Here is a 23,718-nt window from a genome sequence, read left to right as displayed (position 1 = left end):
AAAAGATCTGGGCTCTCAACAGACATCTTAAAGAGAGTTGCTACTCAGAGCCTAGGTGTGATGTCCAATGCAGTGTAAGAGATGGCGGGTCATGCAATCTACCCAGACACGACAGAGATGGGTGGTAGGAAGGAAAAAGTGAAACATCAGGGACTGTAGTCTTTGCCCATGGTCGCTCATAAAACAAAAAGTAGAGCAGAGGGCTTCAGAATGTCATGCCTAGGGCCGGACTCTGAACTGCATGGACAAACCCCCAGAAGCCAGGCCATCAACTGAGAGAGAAGCACCTCCAGGGGGGCATAGCATCATACAGATGGCCAAGATGGGGAGTGAATCACCCTTTGTCTAGCCCTGTTATTTAGAGAGAGAGCTTAGATGAGTTGCTTAGGCCATATGCTTAATTTTTAAGTGGTTGGAATTAGTAAAATGACCTACACCCTCTGTTATTGTTTCCTTTGAATTATTTATTTTCAGCCACAGCTGAGACTAGGGGATTGTTCCTGAATGGTAAGTCCTTTTGTTTTTTTCCTGAGAACTAGCAGCTGTGGAAAAAAAAAGTCATCAGAGGAACCAAAAGAAATGAATAGTGATAAAAGCTCTATGCACTCAGACAGGCCTTGGAGCACTGGGGACACTGGTGAGGGCATATGGGATCCCGTCCTGGCCCTCTGACATTTCTGCCCTTACACCAGGGCAGCGGGTAAAGTCTGGGCCCCACACAGGACTGGGGCTGTCCCTTGGAGATGTCTGCTGGTGTGGTGAAGCCCAGTCCCTCCACCATGGCAGGCTGAGCTCCCTGGCTGTAGACCACCAGCAGGTTTTATGTAGTGCTGCCAATGTCCATGCATGCTGCCAGGCGTCACCTGGAGGAGCCCCAGGGCAGGAGACCGAGGACCTCTGTGATCAACACATTTGTTTCACTGCCAGTCTGTAGCACCATACATTTCCCTTGGGCTTTGAGTCTTCTCCCCTCTTCTGCTTTGGGCCGGGGATCCGTAAATGGATCCTTTTTATATCTCATCAGTAAAAACAGAGCATTCTCCAGTTTTGTTTGTGGGAGGGTGATAGATACAAGTGTTGGTTGTTTGCAGAGATTTCACAGACTGCAAAAACGCTATCACCTGTTCCATAAAATAAAAAAACCAAAAAAGCCAGGCTGCCAAGTGCCTGCTGAACACCAGCTGGTAAGTGTCACAGCATCAATCTGTCCCGACTGTTGACTGGGCTCGCAGGCTGAGGCAAACCTGAGGATTATCAGATAACCTAACAGTGATGGGCAGGTGGGTTCAGAGCCCGCTCTCCCTGCAGGCTCCCCTGTGGTGCGAGCACCTCACCTGAGTGCTGTTGGTCCTTCCCATCTGGCGATATGCAGCCTGGGAAGATGGTCTCAGCTGCTCCATAGCCTGTCTTGCACTGCTGGGGCCTTCTGTAGAAGACCAGACCTTGGAGCAGCTTGTCCTGGGAAAACCCTCAGTAAATGCAGTAGGTATCTTCAAGCTGAAGGCAATATGATGCTGGACTGCATTTCTACCCTGCTGCCTCCCACTCTGCCTGCAACGGGAGAAGTAAACCACTGAGGTATCAGGACATGAAGAACTTTTTCTTACTGTAGGTTGTGACTAAAGGGAGAAACAGTAGTGGTCTGAAGATACCAAGCCATAGCTCTACAGAGGGACAAAGTAATCTATGAGCATTGCAGGCTTGTATGGCAGCAAGAGATGCTTGCCTTACACTTCCCAGGAAAGGCTTTCAACGCTGAATATATTGATGCAGTGGAAGATTGCCTAGAATGGTTACAGAGCCTTCACAGTTGGGGGTTTTTAGAATACAACTGATGATTAATTCAGACAGGGAAGTGGTGGAATAGATGTCCTCTCTATCTTCATTCCCGCCCTATGTTCTGTGATTCCTGTTGCGCCAGGAGGTGAGGAAGCTCTCAGAAGTCTCAGTACCAATTTTGTGTGCTGTACACCGCTTCTTGATCATGGTGGTTGCAGTTCTTTGCCTAGTGTTACAAAATCAATATGATACGTGAGGGTAAGTGCTACGGGGTAAGTAAAAGAATCATTATTACATAATTTTCAGTGCTCTTTCGGCAATTGTGTAAGGTAGGTTCAGGTGACAGAGCAGAACCCATGGCATATTATGTTTGTGAAGGCACAGATTTTCATCACGTCAGATGAGTAAATGTTTGAGAAGTCACTAAAACTTTTTTCCTTGCTGGCTGCCTGTCTCTCCAGGGCTTCATGAATTTGTATGATTTGCATGAGTCGGTGGAAACAAGGCTCCTGTCTTGAATTGTTACAGCCTAAGATTAGGCAAAGTAGAGACAGCACTGTGTTGTGCACATCTGCAACAGAAACTGAGCACAGTATGCACGTGGTAAAAGTGTGGTAATTGGGTGTTTATGTCTGCACATGTATTTTCTGGGCAATTTAAGATGGAGAGAGTTCTTAGCTAGAAAGAAACCTGCAAATGCCAGTGCAGACTGTTCCACTTTTGGAAGTCTTTCGCCACCTTCCATGAAACTTGTGTTAGTGTAACTTCCCTGGCCCTTCCCACTGACACATGCAAACAAGGTGAGCTCCAGGCTCAAAACGTTGATTGCAGAGTAAGAATGACCATAAATGTGTATTGCATGTTACAGTCTGTCAGATCTCTGAAGGCATGAGATTCTCTTCGGGCTGTGTAACTGGTTTCCAAACTTCTCAACGCCACAGCCGTAATATTTCAAAAAAATCAGCCAAGACTTTCTTTTGACTTCCACATGGCTGGAATAGAAAAATAACTAGTCTGGTGGGCTGCACTTAGGCTGATTCACTGCTAAGGACAATGTCCAAGTGAACACTGATAAAAGAAGCAGACAATCTGCTTGAACCTGCAAATTGAAGGCTTGTCTCCTTGACAGGATGCTGATGAACCATATTTTCTTGATGCTCAAGGCACATAAAGCCACACATAAGCACTAACTACTGCGTGAAAAGTAGTCAATAAATTGCCATCAGACTTTCCCTTCTGTTTAACTTTTATTAAAAGAGGTGCTAAGATACTGTACTGTATGCAGTACATCATATTTATTACCAAAATTAACAAATATACAAAACTTATACATGTAATTTTCTTACATCCATTTATTGGTCTATAATACTGCATTTGTTCAAGTAGGTTATCTACAGTATGTAAACATCCCTTGGATTGACCTCACACAGATTAGGAAAGCCCATCTAACCCATGTAGTTACCAAATATAGCTTTTTTCTTTTCTTAAAATTTATTTGGCTTTCATTGGTAGAATCTAATCTTCACATTTGGCACATGGAAAAGACATCTACAGTGCAAAAGAGGCAGATTTTCTGGTTTTGTTCTGAGCAGTTTAGTGGAGTCATGGTTTTAAAGAGCCGAGAATAAATTTACACAGAGTTGATAGGAGATGGATTAGTGTTAATGCCAATGACTCGTAGATCAGCCATTAAAGTAGAGCAGAAATTCAAAGCCTCTTCCCCAGCCCTCTTGGCCAGGTGGAAAAAAAAAATTCAGCCTTGTTTCTAAAGGATTAAAAAAGGACTCTGTTAGCAACAGAGAGAGGAGGTTTAGTTTACAAAGAGCCCTCTGAGATTCCAGTTTCAATTTTCGGCTTTGTGGGATTTTTTTTTTTCTCTTGTTAGCAAGCATTTTTTTTTTTCCTTTTTAATGGGGGAAAAATAACAGGTAGGGAACAACTTTTCTATGCTGGCAATTTCTCAGTGAGTCAGAGATTACAGCTGGAGTTTACAGATCTTTGAACCCAGACGTATAGAGCTCAGTAAGCTGCCGTGTACAAGGGAGAGAGAAAGGGAGGGAGAGAGAGTAATGTCATTATATTCCAGGTGTGGAGCTTTCCAATTTTGCTGTAAAAAAAAAAAAAACAACAGGAAAAAGCTTTCTTCCTTTTGCTTCTCACTGTTTCGAAAACGTGACTTAATTTAACTGAGTAAAGCTGATCCAGAGAGACCTTCATTCGCACCTTCTTCCCATTCTCATCCAAGCACCGTATTGCTATTTTTTAGGAGGCCTCACTCATGTCCATGGAAGCATCTGATGAGAATGGACCTAACCGGACACTGTTTCGCACGGAAACCCCTCTGCCGTTCCTCATCCGTTACCACAGGGCCCCGCTGCTGTCCGTGGCACCGTACATCTCGGCCAGCTTTTTGAAGCGCGGCCCCCAGTCCGTCAGGTAGTCATAGCTCTGGTCTGAGTCTGTCGTCACCGACTGTAGGGAGCTGAGCGACTCCGCCACCGAGCCGTTCCCTTCAAACATGTATGTCTGGAGGGAGTCGAAGGGAGGTGCCCACAGGTCCATGTCAGCTTCGTACAGCTTGGCGAGCACGTAGTTGTGGACGTTGTTGTCCATGACGCATGCCTGAGGCACGTATCGGGAGAGGCTCTCTATTTCTGGGAGCATGTCCTGACGGTTTTTCACCACCAGCTGGGCTTCCCGTGGGTTCCACATGGCGGCGATATCGAAGGCCTCCGTGTCTTCCTCCCCGCCGCCCTCATCGTCGTACCTGACGATGTTCTCATGGATGTTCTCCTCCTCATCGATGATGTACGGCTGCTTCCTCTGGCGCCGCATGGAGAGGATGAGGAGCACCAGCACTGCGGGAGGCAATCGAGACACACGGGGCCATCAGTGAGGGGGCAGATCTTGCAAGGGCTTCAGACTTTCTGCTGCCCTGTTTTCCCCTTGGTGAGCCCAGCCAGCTCCTGGATTTAGAGAGCTGTGGTGTTTGCAGCTGGAGGGGTGCAGGAATATCCCACCCCCCAGTCAAAATTAGTAGCTTGAGGTCCTGCTAATCTGTCCCTTTTCTCACCTTAATTCTTAACTCTTGGTGACACTTAGGACATGTTTATCCAGCGGTGCTTGCAATGCACTGTAGCGACACTTGAGCTACTTTTAAGCTAGCCAGATCAGGAATCAGTAACAGTTTACCTGCAGTGGCACACAGCTCCATAGAGATATTTTTTTCCTGCTGTGTAGCTGAGTTTTGCAGTCTGCTTTGGGGATGCCTCTTGGGCTGGGCGCTACATGTGACGTAGATGGATGGTGCTGGGCACCATAGTGGTATGTCTGCCTACCCAGCAGAACGCAGATCTAGCCCCTTAGTCTGCTTCAAAGCATTTTTTTGTTTATCTTCTGCCTTGGGCTGGGTAGACCTACTGTCAGTTGCTCCGTGCTAACGGGATGCAGACACTTCTTAGCATGGGGAGAAGTGGTCAGACAGGCACCAGAGCCCTTTACTATTCAAAGCATGCCATCACCCAGCAACTCTATTTCCGGGGCTAGAACTCAGCAAAGGTTCTGAATGCTGAAATTTTGAACTGAGGTATCTAGCCTCCTTTGAAGAGCTAGAATTGAGGCTTAAAGAGATCCTCCTCAAACTGAGTCCTCTGAAATTTCAGGGAATGTGTGTTTTGAACTACTATCTCATGACTTGAGAGAGTGAATGAGGGAACTGAAGTTCTTTTGATACCAACATCTACTAGGGGACATAGAAGGTGGGGCAAGAAAAGGATGAAATTTGTTTGTGGAGGCATAATGCATGCAGGATGCTCAGCCCCTTTATAGCAGCACAGGCAGCATTTAAAAGTAGTGTCTCAAGCAAAAGGATGGAAGTGGAGATATCTCCTGCCAAAAGCCAAGAGGTGCAATTGTGCTTACCACTCCCGTTTCCTGTGGGAGCATATGATCAGAAATTGCTGAGGATGAAAAAGCAACCTGTCCCCAGCCACAGTTCTCAGTACTTCCTCCTGGAATACCTCTCCCAGCAAAGCAGGGCAATACCTGACATCCTGGCACTTGGGGCATCTGGCAGAAATATTCGCAGGCCATAGTTTTCCCCCATTCCTGCTCCCCAGAGTCTGAAGCCATATGCAGCTGACTACACCATCTGGTCCTCGATTTAGCCCTTTAAGTATTTGTGTGTCTACATATAATACATATGTTTACATAGATATCTGTGTGCATTTGTGTCATTCACCTTCGGTGGACCAGCAAACCCCTGGCCAGAACTGAAGAGTTTGTCCCCTCCCAAGAAGCAGCCAAGGGTTTACCTAGCAGGACGAATATGCAGGCGAGGATCGCAATGAGTGCCCCTCTGCTCAGGCTGACGGGGAGAACGTAGGCCTCCGCGTTGCAGGACATCACCATGCCGTCATCATCGCAGCTGCACACGTGCACGGTCAGCGTGCCCGTGCTGCTCAGCACGGGGCGGCCGTTGTCGCTGATCAGGATGGGGAGGTAAAAGGTGTTCTGCTCGTGCTGTCTGAAGCCGGAGCGCCTTGTCAAAATCCACGCCGTGTTGTCTAAGGGTAGAAAGTAAATAGAGAGAAGAGCTTATATGCAGAGCAAATACATTCAGCAGAGAAGGAAGGTTAAACAAACCAGCCCTAGACCCACATCCATTTGTTTTCTCTCTTTTTTTCTTTGGTTTTTATCAGTTTGTCACTAATCAGCATTTTGCCTCTGCCTCCCCTATTCCAGTATCTTCTCAGGCCATAGCTCCAAACCTGCAAGGCATACACACCTTAGGAGTTGTCTTTACCCCTTCTGACATAAAATGCCCAGAGCAAACTCATAGCCTTCAGATTTAGCTAAAAGAGCTTTCAGCAGGCAAGAAAGAAAGGAACAGTTGAAGGCAACTCGTTGTCCCTATTTGTTCATGCTCAGCAGCTTTTCTAGACCTCACTCTTAAGTGCTGCCACCATTTTGCAGATGCTGGTGTATAACCCTTGCGGACATGTTAAGCTTCTCTTTATTTTTTTTGATACATGGCATGGTCATCTGCTTGAGGCAACAAGAAGACAAAGGGAAAAATACAGCTTGCTATCCTAAATCAGCAGCAAATTGAAAAATTGCAACTAAACAGTTTTCAGTGCAATACATGCAATTTCATTGGCACTTTTGCCATTGAAAGAAGTCAGAATGCTTCATGTCATCATTGTCAGAATTATTCTGCTTTGAGTTGACCATTCCACTTCATTTAGTGTGACTGCCTGTTTTTTACAAGAACTTAGATCAAAATGAATCAGAATGATGCTGCTGAAACAAAATAGTAAGAGAGTGACCTAACGGCCAGTTGCTGTTGGTCATTTCAAGGGAAATTCCTACCTTCGGGGCTTTTTCCTCCCTATTCAGCATGTTTTTTTTAAAATGCCGGAATGTCCCCGTGACATTTGAATTCCTGTCTACCCTGTCCCTCAGATTCCTCAGACTGTGCCCCAAGGTTCCTAATCCAAAAGAAATTGGATTCAGGAATTCTTTCTTCTCAGCTCTTATCTCAGGAATGCCAAGGCAAAATCTTTGGAGATCAGTGATGATTTTGTCAGTGCTGACTTTCAAGTTTTTTGACCACAGAGACTTTTGGAAAGCGCGAGACTGAATGTCTCCAATGATGTGATCTGGGCCAGAAACCTGCAGGAAAATTGGCCTTTCTTACAGAATCACAGAATAGTAGGGGTTGGAAGGGACCTCTGTGGGTCACCCAGCCCAACCCCCCTGCCGAAGCAGGGTCACCTACAGCAAGCTGCACAGGACCTTGTCCAGGCGGGTCTTGAATATCTCCAGAGAAGGAGACTCCACAACCTCCCTGGGCAGCCTGTTCCAGTGCTCCGTCACCCTCAGAGGGAAGAAGTTCTTCCTCATGTTCAGACGGAACTTCCTGTGCCTCAGTTTGTGCCCATTGCCCCTTGTCCTGTCACTGGGCACCACTCCAAAGAGCTTGGCACAACCTTGTCTGCAAATCTTGGGCCAGCAAAGATAAATGGGGAACACAGGTACTATTTCTCCTTGGCAGATCTACAAGCCCTGACCCCGTCCAGTGATGCTGTGGGATTTTTGGGAGTTGAACTTCATGCAGTTTCTTTTACTACTTCGTTGTGTTTCCTGTTCCCTTGGTTCAAAAGAAGTCACAGCCTGGCCATCTGCATCTCCAGGTTGTTACCAATGCACATTCAGGATGCTTGGAAATGCAGGATGCAGATCAGCTGTTCCCAGGTGGATTGGCACAAAGGAGCTGCTACCTGAAAATGGCAAGAAACCTTCTGATCACAAGCAGACTGTGGAAAAAAACATCCCCAAAATACCAACAAGGGATTGTTCCATTTCCTTATTATTTCCCTGTCAATTCACTGCTAAAATTTAAATCTTGGGTGACTTCCTTCAGTGCAGACACTCAGGCTGCATGCAGGTAAATCAGCTGTATTATCTGCTGTAGCCTGAACACCAGAAATTATCTGATAGCTTTCAGGAAGGAGATTGGGAGTGTTAGACACAGCCAGCTATGAAATACACGCAAACTCAAGCTAGACTTGCTAGACTCGCCTGCTAGACTTAAATTATGCTCCGGGTTCCACACTTTGTGCTGCCAGTCTTCTAGCATCAGACAGTACTGGCGCACGTCAGTATTGAGACGTTGGTTTCCACAGTTCATGAGTTTAGTTTGGATTTGTGACATGTTTTTAAAGGGAATCCTGGGGTCTTTTGTTTCTTGCCCGTCAATGATGTTTCAAGCTTTTACTCTGAAAGTGTAAAATTCTGCAGCGCACGCACATCTGTGTGTGAATATATAGCGAAATGGTAGCGTCTCCTTAAATCATGTGATCCCAAGAGCTGGAGCTTTGAGGAAAAACCACTAGGTGCAAGATGAAACCCCCGAAGCTGCCTAAAACTGATTACGTGTCAGCGTTTCCCGACTTCACCACCCTTTGATACGCCGTGCAGCTCTGACTACGCGCAGCAGGTGTGGACAGACATAGATAATTTCCAGGAACGTGTCCCAGACCCATCAGAGAGGCAGCACCCTGCAGCTCCCGTGGCTCCTGGGTAAGCAGGGTGATGCGGATGGGAGCCCTCGCCTCCTGCAAACCTCCTCCTCCTCTCTCCTGGGGCACACACAACTGATTTCTCTCCCTCGGGCTGTTTATGTGCCCTCTAGTACTTGCTACCCAGCTATTAATACCACATCTTTTCCTCACTGGGCCTGTTTTAGCATGAGAAAAAGCAGCCCAAAGGGCAGAAAATGGCAAAGTGCCTGGATTTATGCTGTGTCAATGGAAATGTCTGAGTCATCTTAAAAGTGTAGTAATTTGGTTACATTTCTCCTTCCTGGGTGAAAGACTCGCTCTCTTTAAACTGACTTACAATAGAAGTCACAAATTCTATTCAGGTGACAGCAAACCTTCATTTTATGTAAAATTGCTCTGTGTGAACGAAAAAGATGTCATTATTCTGAGCTGGTCATACTTTGCCCATACAAAAAGTCACAAGCAGCAAATCTGACTGAAGCTGTGCAAAATCAGCTAGTGAGACATCTCAAGGGTTTTTAACTATAATTCTTTTTTTCAGGCCAAAACAAATCAAATATTGAAAGATATATATGTATATATATTTTTTTTTGCTGCGATGTACTGACCATATCACCCAGATCTTAGATGTTCTTCATGATAAAATTCTCCTGGTGACTCTCAGCATTACATTTTGGCCCTTTAGTTTTGTTTTGCTTTGTACTAGGCAGGCATCCAAATCATCCCTAAAGAATCGCTCTACCTGTTACTCTGCAACTGCAAGAGGTTGGTGCCAAACTTGTTGTGTGACTCAACAAAAGCCCATGTGATTTGATGTGCTACCGCAGTGCGAAGGACATGCTGGAATTTGATGCAGCATGGCAGAAACCGGAATACAAAATTTTCTCCCAAATTTGATATCTGCTAAGATCTAGCCTTCAGGAGAAGACGACTTGTGAGGACATGAAAAGCCTCATTATATTAAAAACACCAAAAGCATACATGATAAGAATGCACAATACTTTTGCATCACAGCTTCCAACACCACGTCTTTGGCTGGCAGAGGGCTGGCTGGTAGCACTTAGCTACAGCACTGGGCAGAGATACTGAAGATTGCACCTTGGTGGGTCCTACGCCTGTGTGATCAGCCAGAGGTGAAAGCTGTGCTTCCCGTGGGCCTGGAGGCTGGTGACTTCGTGTGGCTGTGAGAGCAAGCCATGGAGCATCTCCTTCCTGCAGTTCTCTGCCCCGCTGGAGGTGATGTACCTCCCTGGAGAGGTCAGGGGAATTAGCCACTGTGCAGGTCCAAACCCTGAGATCAGAGCAAACCACTGCTTCTCTCACAGGAACGGCTTGGTTTCTTTCTGTACTCATCTGTACATGAACTGAGGATGATTAGACCAGAATTTCTGTTAGTTTTTAAAAACTAATTGTAATGAGTATGTATAGTTAGCAATAACATAAAGAAATAGTTCATCAGGAGTGGGAGAAAGAGCACAAGGAAGCAGGATTACAGACATGACTGACTTGAGGAAGAGCTTACATTTTCTCTCGGGGATTCTCAGCTCACTGCTTTTGCGCTCTGCCAAAGCATGAGGTAGACCTCAGTTTTAAGGAAGGAAGAAACAGCTAAAATTTCTCCTAAGACAAATTGAAATGCAGTGGAGAGGACTGCCAGAGGCTTCCCATGACGGCTGTGGCGGGACACTGATGCCTGCACCCATTACAATGACTGCTCTCTCCACCAGTTCCTGGTTCCCAAAGACGGAGGGCAGCAGTTAAGGGTCAACAGAAGATCAGCTCAGAGTTGAATATGGAAATACAGTAAGCTTATTTCGTTGTTCATCCCATTCTTACAGCAAGCTTCTTTTGCCAAATTTCTCCCAGCATAACCTCACTTGGATTTAGAAGCAGGGGAAGATGGCTTGCCAGTGCCCTATATCAGTGACCGAAGAGACGGGAGACCCCAGCTCAGCTCCCATACGGTCTTGGGAAGTCATTTAGGCCCAGATCTTTGCAGATATTTACACGGCTGTCTCCCACTGATTTTACTGAACTCAAAAGGAACCAGGCATGTAAGTAGCTTAATTTCTTCTTGCCCTGGATCCCCTTCTATAAGGTGGAGAACAATAGGATTTCTCTGTCTGCCAGAGATATGTGGAGAATGAATAGACTGAAGAAGTTCTCAGAGACTAAAATGACAAGGGCCAAAGAAATATGTAAAACAGCTCATCAGAATGCAAACTGCGATCTAGCTGTTGCTCAGCATAAATCAAGGTTTTAGTTGTTGCCAAGAAGGCTGTATGTCTTGCAGTTTCTCTTACTGCTATATTGGACAACCAAGTAATCAGCACAATTGCTAATCTTCACAGCGCCGTCCCACAGACTGGGAAGCGTTGCTGTCTCGTGTTTACGTGCCCAGGCTGCGACTAGCAAGGTGGGTTCTGTTTCTTGTCTTGCCGCCTTGTGACATATAGTACAGCTACCCTCTCCGTGACTAAGTCATGTAATTTATACAGTCCTCAGTAGTCCCTAGATGAAAATATAAATATAAATTATTGTTAGTGAAATGACTACTGCACTCCAAATTGCTGAGGCAGTAAATTAATCCTTAATGTATTTCAAATAGTCAGTGGTTTGATAATTAACATTTTTATTTCAAATTTGTAACCAATAGTACCTTAAGCTTCTTGTGATATATGTTGCTGGAAAGCTGATATTTTACGGACAGCGGGAGGCACAGCCACTCAGTCACTGCTGTCACTATAAATTATCGCAACTATGGCCTTAGACAGAAAAAGTGCATCTGATGCTGGGAATTTTGTGAGTTTCTTTTTTTAGAACGATGCCTTGAGGATGAAATGAGCCTAGTTTGCCAAATGTTTTAGCAATAGTTGTGTTTTATTTGTTCTCTTATTTTGGCAATATATATTTAAATATAAAAAACAGGAAGACAATGAGAAAGAGGGATAAAAATGCAAGAAATTGTGTATGGAGGCTTCACGGACACCATAGAAAAAATGCTTTTGTGGTGAAAAACTGTAGCATGCTGTGGAGGAGGGCTGCAGGTTCTGCAGGCAGCATCACAGAATCACAGAATCACAGAATGGTAGGGGTTGACAGGGACCTCTGTGGGTCATCTAGTCCAACCCTCCTGCCAAAGCAAGGTCACCTACAGTAGGTTGTAGAGGACCTTGTCCAGGCGGGTCTTGAATATTTCCAGAGAAGAAGACTCCACAACATCCCTGGGCAGCCTGGGCCAGGGCTCCGTCATCCTCAGAGGGAAGAAGTTCTTCCTCATATTCAGATGGAACTTCCTCTGCTTCATTTTGTGCCCGTTGCCCCTTGTCCTGTCGCTGGGCACCACTGAAAAGAGTCTGGCCCCATCCTTCTGACACCCACCCTTCAGATATTTATAAACATTTCTAAGGTCCCCTCTCAGCCTTCTCTTCTTCAGGCTGAACAAGCCCAGCTCCCTCAGCCTTTCCTCATAGGAGAGATGCTCCAGTCCCCTCACCATCCTCGTAGCCCATCTTTTAAGACACGTTTGGTTAGTGAAAGCAGGGCCTTGTTGATTTGCCTCTATGTTGCTCTTTCATATGCCTGCAGAGGCACAGATAGGGGCTTATGGAAGTAAGGGTGACAAGTGGGCATGGGTGGGAGCAGGAGTAGGCACTCTGCTTGGAGACTGGCCACGGATGCTGCGGGTGCCTTCATCCCCATTTATTCCGGAATTGCTTGCTGATTTGTGGTCCTTCACACACTAAACTCCTGCCAAAATCCAGCCTCTTCATATTGACTTTCAAAGCTCTACACAAGGTCAATCAAGGTCATCCCTTCTTCCCACAGAAGGCTGGTGTGGACCTGACCTTGGCACCATTGTCTGCCCATGGAGATCTTTTATCAGCAGGTGTCACGTGAAGGCCTGCCGCAGCTGGGCTTTCCTGTGGGCTTCAAAACCACCAAATCTTCCCCAAAAGAAGCCAATTCCACTGGTTAGAACAGTCAAATGCCAGCGCTTTGCCATGAGTCTTCCCACCGGTGTTTCAGTTTCTACTTAGCGCATCTTACACGGTTTTTAGCTGTACACCAAGTTACCGCCCTCAGGCTCTGCATCTCCTCCCTACTCCTCTCCTCGGGAAACGAGGATGTGCAAAGAGGAAGAAAAAAAGTGCTTGGGGGAAAAGACTGGAACAGTACAAGAACCTTCCCTTTTTGTGCCTGGGAGAAAACATGAAGAGTACAAAAAAAGAGCAATGTAATTCCCTTCAGATTTGTCTCCTCGTTCCAGTTGCTATCCTACCTTTAAGCAACTCCTTTTGAACAAATGCAATTTCCACTCCGGTAATCCGAGACGCCTGCAGCCTGACCACAAGACCTGAATTTGCACAAAACACTGGCACGTTTCCTCGAAGAGAAAAAAGCAGCCTATTGCTAGAGAATATTTCTAGAGAAGAAAATATCATATAACCCTCAAGTGTATTAAGTAATATGTCATTTTATCACTGCCTTTAAGGAGCAGGTGTCACTTGGTATTATTTGTAACGGCAGTCTTATCACACACTGTAAGTCACAGCCTCCAAAGTCCAGCTCAGGCATTAGAAATTAGAGTAGCTAACTGTCTGTGTCCGCTCTGATTACCTTGATTGTCCCTTAGAGTAAAGTTGGGGTTGTTGGCCGCCTCCGGAGCCAGGCTGTAGTAGAAGTGCTGACCCTCCTGTGGGTCATCCCTGTCAATGGCGCTCACTGTCTGGATCAGCTACAGAATATGAGAACAAAGCAGAAACAGGTGAGAAGCTAAAAATACATAATATAAATAAACAAACAGAGAACATATATATAAAAAAATATAAACAACCGCAGCATTTGAATAAAACTGTCTTGCAGAGGTATGATAAATAAATCAAGAGACTCAAAACCTTGCAGGCTTCGTTTATTTGGCCGTCGTCATGCAAATCACTTTTACACAAAGGAAGAGATAGTCAGTTTGCTTCAAATAACAGACACTTTTCTCTCTTGCATCCCTATCTGCTGTGGCACGTTTCTTTTTACTTATGAGGGCCCAGGGTGTTCAGAAGATTCATTGTGCATTGGAGAGCTTGTAAGAAAGCCCATACTTATTTTCAGCTTCATTTTGCAGGTAGAAAAGGACTACACGTTGATTGTTTTATCACTCTTTTAATTTTAAATCAATTAAATTCTTCCCAAGGTGCCAGTGGAAAAGAAAGAGAGAAAAGGCAACCATGCAGATGCTCTGCATATGCAATAAATAACACCGCGGAAAGAAACCAAGACAATGCTAAATTCAGAAAGAGATTTGTCACCTCACCTATAGAGACTTGGTAAAGCAGGTCTAACAGCTTGAAGCCCAGTGAACCATAGCTCTGTCTGAATAAACATTCTGACATCTTTTTAGACAAGGAATAAATCTTCACCTGGATTTTTGCATTCAAAAGTTATTTTTGGATTCGAAGGCAAGTGACAGACGCATAAAGTCTTCTTCACCACCTTAAAACTGATTTCAGAACTTTCCAAAATGTGGCAGCAGAATTAGACTTACTTCACTGAAGGAAGTAGTCCCAATTAGTGTGCATTTCTTGGAAAGCTTATGATTTAGGACACTCACCCTTCAAAACCAAGAAAAAGGCTAGGCAATGATTTCTTTTCCCTGTATTATTAAGGACCTCTGTAAATTAGTGAGATGAAATTATCCTGTAGATGATAGCTGTGAGGGCGGTTGTCCCAGCAGTGGGAAATTCCACCGGTTAGAATACTCCAGTGCCAGCACTTTGCCATGAGTCCTCCTACCGGTGTTTCAGTTTCTACTTAGCGCATCTTACATGGTTTTTGTGCTACTTCATTCTGCTTCACAGCAAGTTGGGAGAAGGTTCAGCGAACACGCAGTGATATTACTAGTACAATTTTTCCTTCACAAATCATGAGTGGTGTCTCTATGTGTTTAAACTATGCTAGACAGCTTCGCGTTAGGAGACACAAGTCCCCACCGTGGACCCTGGGTGGTGATGCACCAGGTCACCTCCCCACAAGCAACGAGCAGTAGATCTTGCACCAGCTCCAGTGAGGGAGAGCTCATGCCCACCTGTGACACAGGCAGACCTTGTTCAAGAGCTTTGCTGGGGTTTTGGAAGGGAGAGGATCAAAAAGTCTTCACCGCTTGAGTGGATGTGCTGGTTCGCAGTGTGTAGAGAGGGAAGTCGTGTGTCATCTATGACTCTGTCATCTCCAGTTCACAGCAGAACAGACTCAGTTTGGCACCCCTTTGAAGCTGATGGGAGTACGTTATGTCCAGCTCCTGTCCAGGGGTGCTTAAGGCTCTTATAAATAAGGTCAATAAGTAAGGTTTAACAGTAAGCCTTGTCTGTCACACGTGGGCCGGGCTGACCCTGTGGCAATTCTCATAACACTTCTTCTCGCTTAGTTGCTGCTCCAGGACACTACAGGTGTTTGCCTGCTGGCACCTACCCGGGGGAAGGCTTTATTTCAGCCATGAGGTGTATCATGCACTGAGCCTGGAAACTACTGCAGGAGAAAAAAAAAAGAGGTGCTATATATGATGCTAATCTTGGTGCCACGCGCTTGCCTTTGGAAAGCAGCACAGACAGCTGCCGATGAAGTTCAGGTGAGACTTGGGGTTAGCTGAGCCCTCTTGCCAACGCTCACCCTTTCTGGCACGCTGTCTCCGTGTAGGACAGCTTCCCACCCCCAGCCCCTGGTGTTATCAGCACTTCTCACCTGCCCCGCTTTGGCGTTTTCACAAACAAAAGCTTCATAAAACCTCGCAAATTCCGGCGCGTTGTCGTTCACGTCCAGGACTTTCACTGTCACGGAGACACTGCCCACCTGCGAGGGGTTGTCTGGAAGGAGGAGGAACAATGTGAAGAAAAGCAATATATGGGAAGGGGAAGGGGCTGCTCCTCCTTCTGCCCAAGAGGTAAAGCAGCTTTTTCACTACTGACTCACTTTAAACGACATTTTCCCATTGGGAACTGTGGTCGATATTGTGGGTTGTGTGACTCGGAGTGAAGTTGCAAACGCTGCTCTGTCTGTCCTGGCTTTCCACCTCACTACATCTTTTTCAAAGAAATTCCTTGAAAGGCTTCGACCTGGTGCAGTCCAATGGGAATATTTCTATAAAAAAAGTTTTAGACAATGGCCCGTAGCTCTTTTCATTGCCTTTTGCCTGGGCAATACTGTTTGTTGAGCCTCAGTACCAGTGGCATGAATTAGGAAGGGACTTTTTTGAGGAGAGGCATGTTATTCAGCGCTAGTTGAAAGTGGTAATTCTGCAGTTCAGATATGTTTCTGCTCAGAATTCACGCTCCTTGAACTCAAAAATAGTGTCAAGTCTTGATACTTTGTACAGGGGGGTTTAAAATGTAATAACACATGAAATTGCACAGAAAAGCTTTCACTGAAGCTTAAAATTGCAATGAAATTTTTACATTCTCCATGACATCATCTGTGATATTTCTGTCCCACTCTTTGCCACTAAATCCAGATGTCGTTTCATGTGTCTTCACAGTTTCCAAACCAAGTGGCCACAGAATAACCTTTTCTTACTGTTTTTTTCTGCCCCAGAACATATTTTTCCTTATTTAAAGACAAAATGAAACTCTAAGCAGAAAAAAAGTATCATTACTGAGAAGTCAGAAAAGGTGCAAAAATCCAGAAAAGTCTTGAAAATTAGTACTCTCATCTTCTTTTTAGTCATAGCACTTTGTGCATTTATCTGCAAATATATCTTCCTTTATATCAAGAAATGATATTTCATATAAACAGCAGATAATTTTCTTACACTCTGGAATTTTCTTAAATGTTCAATGTACTGTATCAGTAGCATGTGTCACATTGTATCACTGAGATAATACTCTTAAACTATATTGTTGCTCCCTAATTTATAATTCGATCCTTCAGCTTCCCACATATCCATACATATCTCGCTAACACACCTGTCACTGTGGCAGATGAATGTCTACATTTATGCTCTTAGCAATACTGATCTAACTTTTAAAACTAGGAGCTTTATTCAGGAGTGCACAACTAGGACATTATTTAAACTATTCGCTAAATTGAAATAACGTGCTGCACATGCACGGAGGAAAACTGGCAGAGGATTGATGGAGGATGAGTCAATGCCTTCGTATTGCTCTCACCCTCGAGTGCCGCTACAGGGGCAGCTTTTACAGACTCATCTGGCATGTGGATTGACATGGAATTGCAATGGCCATTGGTGGCTGAAAAATAAAACCAGCATCAAAACAGATAGAGGTGAGATGCTATTATGTCACCAACCCCTCTCACTATTGAAAAGGGGACAGACAGGCATTGTGTGCTGGAACAGCCTGCAAAGATGTGGCAGAGAGTCACCCCGACTCTTGTGAAAGATTCCCTCTGCTAACTTCAAGCTGGCTGATTCATTTTGAGCAAGCTTTCGGAACTTTTTTCCTCTCGATCTCTGGTATCCCTGGTACAGCCTGGAGCTCTCTCAGACATGAGGAACAACTCGGCTATTGGCAGCAAGCTTCTGGAAAGCTGCGGCTTGTCAGTGGATGAACTGAGATCCTGAGCAAAAGCTGTGTGGACCAGAGAGATTTCAGGTGAAGATTGGGTGAACCTGTTATTTTGTTTGCTTATATATCCCAAACTCCTTTACGGAGCTCACATCTGTTAGTATTTCAAACTCAGCTAAATTTTTCGTACTGACACTACGAAATGATCAGCATCTCCTTGTTCTCAGGGCCTTGGTAAATACCTGGCACGGATGAATCACAGAATGGTCAGGGTTGGAAGGGACCTCTGTGGGTCACCCAGTCCAACCCCCTGCCGAAGCAGGGTCACCCACAGCAGGCTGCACAGGACCTTGTCCAGGCGGGTCTGGAATATCTCCAGAGAAGGAGACTCCACAGCCTCCCTGGGCAGCCTGGGCCAGGGCTCTGTCACCCTCAGAGGGAAGAAGTTCTTCCTCATGTTCATACGGAACTTCCTGTGCCTCAGTTTGTGCCCGTTGCCCCTTGTCCTGTTGCTGGGCACTACTGAAAAGAGTCTGGCCCCATCCTCCTGACACCCACCCTGCAGATATTTGTAAGCATTTCTAAGGTCCCCTCTCAGCCTTCTCTTCTTCAGGCTGAACAAGCCCAGCTCCCTCAGCCTCTCCTCGGTGAGTTTTAGCTCATTGTAAAACCCCAAAGCATAACGCGTTCACCATACTAGAAGACTCCAAAGCACTCTGGCCCAAATTATTTATGCAGCAAGCAGATGGTGATGACATTTACTTGCTGCTGAACCAAAGCGGATTTCAACCAGTGACCTAGCAGTGCAGGATCATTGCTGCCCACCAGTCCCTGCCCCACGCAGTCCTCCCAAAGGACTGGCAGCTCTGGCAGCCACGCAGCCTTTGCAGTGTCTGCTTTAGCTGCCTAGCCCTTCTGAAGAGATAGAGCTCTTGCAGAAACACATCAGGAAGAGTTTTAAATAAACCCCTGGAATACAAATGAACTGAAAAGGCAGCACTCTGCATTTAATTGCCAGCCTCTAGTCCTCCCACCGCCCTGTGAAAAGGAGCATAAAAAATAAATAAAATGCAGTGTTTGCTTGTTGATGTCAGAAGAGTATTCAGGTAATATGGCTTCCCACTCAGAGCATAAGAAGATGTGAATTGCTGAGTTCAGGTGTCTCAGCCTGCTTTGCCTATTGTATCTCTTTAATCTATGCACAGTCTGCATTGTCCTTACTCAGCTCCATGGCCAGCACAGTGATGTTGTGCCAAGAAACGTCCTCCCGGTCAAGAGGTCTTGCAGTCATCAGTGCTCCTGACGTAATGTCGACATAAAAGAACCGCCCCGGATCACTGCTCCTGTCAATCGAGTACCTGCAAAAGTACATATTAAAAATATTATGCAACCCTTGTGAAAACTGTGTTATAGCCAATGAAGTCCCCCAGCAATAGGAATACTGTCATGCACAGCAGATCCACTTTCTTCCACAATGTAGCTATTTGCTCCATTGACTTGCACAGGTACAGAGTGAGATGGCTGAAAAAAAAGGGAGTTCATGTGGCTAACGGCATCTAACGGTGAGTACTACTTGGCTGCAGCTGGAAGACAGGAAGATTTAGAGGAAGAAGCCTCAAAGCAAGGCACAGCTTAGCACAGGAACATTGCTTTACAGAGAAAATCTGTCAGTGAGGAGTGTGATTTCTTTTTCTAAGCAAAATAATTATGCCCTTTCCTTGGGCACAATTCAGACAGGATGAAAATGACTTTACATCAGCTCATTCTCTGGGCACCTAAGCTGATGAGGAGGAACTGTTCCCTTTCTCATGCTTTTATATTCTCTCCTCCTTCAGGGGAATAAACTCCAGCTGCACCCTGGACCATCCTACTGATTGAGCCATGTCAGCACAAGGGGGAGGATGAGTGCCTTTCTCATATCATCCAGTCAGAAAAACAGCTCCCTCGGTGAGGCTGATTCATCATCATTACTGAACCTGCCTGGCCAATATCACGTCAGTTTAATGCTGGGAACAAGCTTCTCACACCCGTGAGCAGGGGAGCGTGGTGGTACCTGCAGCCCAGAAAACCTGGGCAGGGAGGCAGCTGACTGATTGACAGCTGTCACTGCTGTACTCAGTCAGAGGGACTGTTTCCCAGGGTGAGTAAAATACTTAATGCCCTCCATAAGCGTCACCTTACTCTTAACAGCAGTTTCTATGAGTTGTCTCCCTAGCTAACTATGGTAGCACAGTGAGAGATCCTTTGGCAAAAGCCAAATGTCTATGTGCCCGTGTAAATGCCACAGCCTAGAGCAAAGCACAGACTTCTTCTCACATTTGATGGTTCTTTCTTAAAAGTTGATGGGGATTGAAAGCATTAGTCATAACGGATGCTGAACAGGGGTCATTCTTCTGAACTTTCTCCTTTCAGCACAAATGCATTCTCTAGAAGAAGCATGCCAGCCTGATCCTTACCTAGGGACTTATTAAACTGGGATATAAAATACCATTGAGCTATGTTGTTGGGAAATTCTTTTACACTTTTCAGAAAAATCAAAGAAGGTAGGATGGCAGGTTTGCTTCCCTTTCCTTCCCAGTTCTTCCCATCTCTTCTTAAATCAAGAGATTTCTGAGGCATTTGATTTATTTAGGAAATAAGTACGAGTGTTGCTATATTTTGGTTTAATAATTATTCTTGTATGAAGGCTATAAAAAGAATTTCTGACAGTTTAAGGCCAACAAGTATCTTAAATTGAATATGGCCTTGTGATCAGTGGTGTGGTATTAATCAGCAGTGTCAAGAGGCACAGGTGGAGACCTTGTCCGGATTCTCCACGTAAGTTCTCCCTTTAATAATACCTGCTCCTTCGCACTCGTTTCCACTGTACTCTCCAGGTAATCTTCTTGAATTGCTTAACAGCAATCATGGTACATTTCCAGCCCTCAGAATTTCACAGTGTGGGAGTCCAGATACTAGATTCTGGGAAAATGCGGATTTGAGAGTTCCCCTGTGCTTAGTGAGCCCTTCCAAAAAGTGCCTTGGCTTTTCCACACTTGAAAAAATGGCAAAAGGAGGGGTCAGATCACAGTTTAAATTTCAGTTGGATTTCATCTTGTGTAACAAAATATGTATCTAGGGTTTTGTTTTTCTTATCTTGCCTTAGCCTGTGCAAAGTGAACGAAGAGCAAGCGGAAAACATTGCCAGACTGATACTGCACAGAGTTGGCATGGGTGGAGGAGACCACATAAGAGGCAAGGAGAACAAATTCCTAACATTTACATTTTAGATAGCATTACATTTTAGATAGCATTACAAATGGTATTTATTCTTTTTTTTTTCTCCTGTCTCCTCTACCCTAATCATTTATGTTTGTATAGGGGGGCAGGAGGGGGAGAGGAAAGAGGGAAAAAAGGAAGGAAAGTAGGAACAGAGGAAGATGGGAAAAAAAGAAAGGAGGAAGGAAGTTGGGAAGGAGCAAAGTTACAAAGGAGTCTGTGCACATTTGCAGTTGTTTGAGTTTTTTAAATTATAACTTTCATGATGCATTCCGTGCTTTATGGAGTGCTGTTTCATCAAGGGTGGTCACTGGAAAGCTCTGAAGAAACCTAAGAAAAACCTCATTAAAAGTAACAATAAAGACTTCTACCCTCTGCTAGTCCGCAGAATTATTCTTTTACTATTTTAAGCAGGTTAACACAAAGCTGTTTGCACTGCAGTGTTTGGATAATGCTAGACAGTAATCAGCAAAATAGGATGCGGGTGGAAAAAAGTTTAGGGCAATGAAATTGTGATGCAGACGGTATAATATTTTGTTTTATTGAAGAATTTGAAACAATATTGAGAGAAGTATGATAACCTTCTAATGTAGGTAGAAAAGATAGGTATATTAAGGTAGCAGAGATGAAGAAAATAATTGGAGCAGCAACACGAAAAGCAATATCATTAAGAAGAACAGGCTTTGTGTCTGCTCAGATCTCCTAGCTGAAGCCCACAGAGTTCCTCACGTACATTTCTTTCTTTAAAAACTCCAAATACTCAGCGTTTCGACTCCCTCCTGTATTTCCCAGGACCGGTCCTGAGTGCAGAGAGTTCAGAAGCTGGACTGATGTGGGTCTAGGCAAACAGCAGCGCAACACCCAAAGCGTTTCTCAGACGAGAGAAGCAGCCAGCCTGCTGGGATTATTAACTTGCAGTCACCTGGAGCTTCTGCAGGCTGTGAAAATTAGTATGTGGGCTGGCCTTGGAGAAAAACAGTCCTCTCTGATAAACTAGGCTGACTTGGCAGCTATGGAAAAGAGCGCTGTGATCACACAAATCTGCTCCTTTGGCTCTGGCTGAGTTGCAGCCAGGCAGCTCCCATGGCTGTAAATACACCCTAACCTTTCTTAATTCCTTCTGGGAATATCTAGCTCTGCAGCTTTGACCAGAGACTATCTAATTTAGTGGTTCATGAATATTTATTAGTATGCATTCAATCTGCTCCAGGAGTAGCGGTGTATTTGAGCTGTTGACAAAGGTAGGCTTTGAAACAGAAGGGAGAGAGAAATCACAGAAAAGGCACGGGTGATCTCCTGCGTTGCTTCGGCAGTCGTAGCAAGACCCCTCAGTGCGTGATGTCTGGTTTGACTGAACCCACTGATGGCCACCACGGGCTAAAAAGAAGCAGAGTCCCTCCAACCAGCACTGTTTCAGCCCCATCACCGCCCCACCAACCGGAGGTACCAGGGAGCGCCCCTGGGGAAACACACAAAGAGAGGACAGACCTGATGGAGTTGTTGGTCACATCAGGGTCCTTGGCAGAAATGATCTGTATGGTGGTTCCAATGTCCACGTCCTCAGGCACTTCCACAAAGTAGAAGCTGGGCTCGAACACAGGAGGTTCATCCACATCCTCCACGCTGATGTGGACGGTGGTGGTGTCGCGGAAGGGACCCAGGTTCAAGAACCGCATTTCCAGGTGGGGGTTGGCACCCTCTACTTTCAAGGTGTAGCTTTTTTTGCTCTCAAAACTTAAAGGCTGAGGAGAAAAAATGTATTTGGCATCAGGCACACTAAGCTGTATGATTTAGGCCATATGATTTGAATTTTCAGAAGTAAAAGATGCCCTCTAATATAAATTGATGTTTCTTTTTTTAAAATAAATCTTTACGGTGATTTTTAATCATAAGAGTAGCAAAGATAAATATTTGTAGATGGAGACAAAGCATTGAGTGACAGTAGCATTAGGAAGGACACTGTCTAGTTCTTTTTTTTTTTTTTTAATTTGACAGTTGAACTGAAAAGGCAGGACAGATATTTGCAGATCACTTCAGAATACATATTCTTTCATTCTTCTTGCTGAAATGAAAATAAAAGCAGCTGCACCACCACTGCATTGTGACTCACACAGTGTGTTTCATTCCACCTGGGGGAAAAAAAAGGCAGAAAGAGACAGTATGGGAGCACCTGAAAACAAAGTAAAGATACAAAGAGTCATTTCCTCAAAAATGGGTCCTAGTGGCAGGGACAAGGATGCTCAGACATGAGGTGGAGGTCCCAGTCAGAATCCTCTTTTCTCCCTGGTGAGATCAGGCTCTTGCCTCCAGAGCACCCGTCTGCCAAGCTGCTGAAGGGCTCCCGTGGGAGCAGGGGACACGGTCTGCCTCTCTTGTGGGATCCTGCTCCAGTTTGTATCAGTAACCCATCCTTTCTAGAAGTGGGGTTTTTCACCTCCTCAGTAAGTGTCCTCAATGCAGGTTCACAGTCCAGGTGTGCTGGGTGCTAGGATTGGAATCTCGTCGCTGCCTAGAGAACAGTTTAATTTCAAAGCCCTATGAGCTACCCCAACCTCTTCCTGCAGAAGCCCTTCCACTTTGTATTAAATACTGGAGTATTATCTGAAACAAGGAGTGGGAATGGCTCTTGTTTTTTTCCTTTTCTTTCCTGGGATAGTGGATAAAGGGCAGGTAGCTTCCTCTGTTAGTAGTTTCATGAATTTCATTTCCTTTCTAGATAAAACTACTTATTTGATCATGGACATAGAAATAATTGATACTGGCTCTGAACTTTTCAGTAAATAATTTTTTCATCTCCCTTCCCCCTTCTTTTCACAGATCTCTCAAGAAAATAGGGCCTCTCCAAAACCTGCTTAGACCGAGAGTTCTGTATTTAATACGCAATTTACCAGTCTTGGCAAGAGACAACAAAGAGCATCTGACAACCAGAAAGACAGCATGGAAGGATCATTCCAAAACATACAAAAAAATTTCACCAGATGAAGTACACCTTCCAGAGGACGCAGTCATACTTCCCAAGTTGCAGGTAGATGTTACAAGCAATCCCGCTGTGTTGAAATGGTCACAACCTTTTACTGGTGTCACCTGGGGAATTTTAATGCTGAAAA

The 23,718-nt window shown here is 45.0% G+C and overlaps 1 protein-coding gene across 6 annotated transcripts in view; it reads right to left on the bottom strand.

Moving 5' to 3' along the window:
* Positions 1–3,018: 3,018 nt before the first annotated feature.
* The window catches only part of CDH20 (cadherin 20), a 123,598-nt gene continuing 102,898 nt past the window's right edge, over positions 3,019–23,718 (bottom strand). For all 6 annotated transcript variants that reach the window (XM_075417147.1, XM_075417149.1, XM_075417148.1 and 3 more), the window contains 6 exons: positions 22,100–22,353; positions 18,575–18,711; positions 15,576–15,697; positions 13,464–13,581; positions 6,093–6,344; positions 3,019–4,637 (listed from right to left, as the gene is read on the bottom strand). In XM_075417147.1, the coding sequence (XP_075273262.1) occupies positions 4,138–4,637; positions 6,093–6,344; positions 13,464–13,581; positions 15,576–15,697; positions 18,575–18,711; positions 22,100–22,353 (1,383 nt within the window). In that variant the 3' untranslated portion in view covers positions 3,019–4,137. The remainder of the gene's footprint in view (positions 4,638–6,092; positions 6,345–13,463; positions 13,582–15,575; positions 15,698–18,574; positions 18,712–22,099; positions 22,354–23,718) is intronic.

The sequence above is a fragment of the Opisthocomus hoazin genome, chromosome 3, assembly GCF_030867145.1.
Source record: "Opisthocomus hoazin isolate bOpiHoa1 chromosome 3, bOpiHoa1.hap1, whole genome shotgun sequence".
Classification (NCBI taxonomy): Eukaryota; Metazoa; Chordata; class Aves; order Opisthocomiformes; family Opisthocomidae; genus Opisthocomus; species Opisthocomus hoazin.
This window is presented reverse-complemented; position numbering and strand designations above follow the sequence as displayed.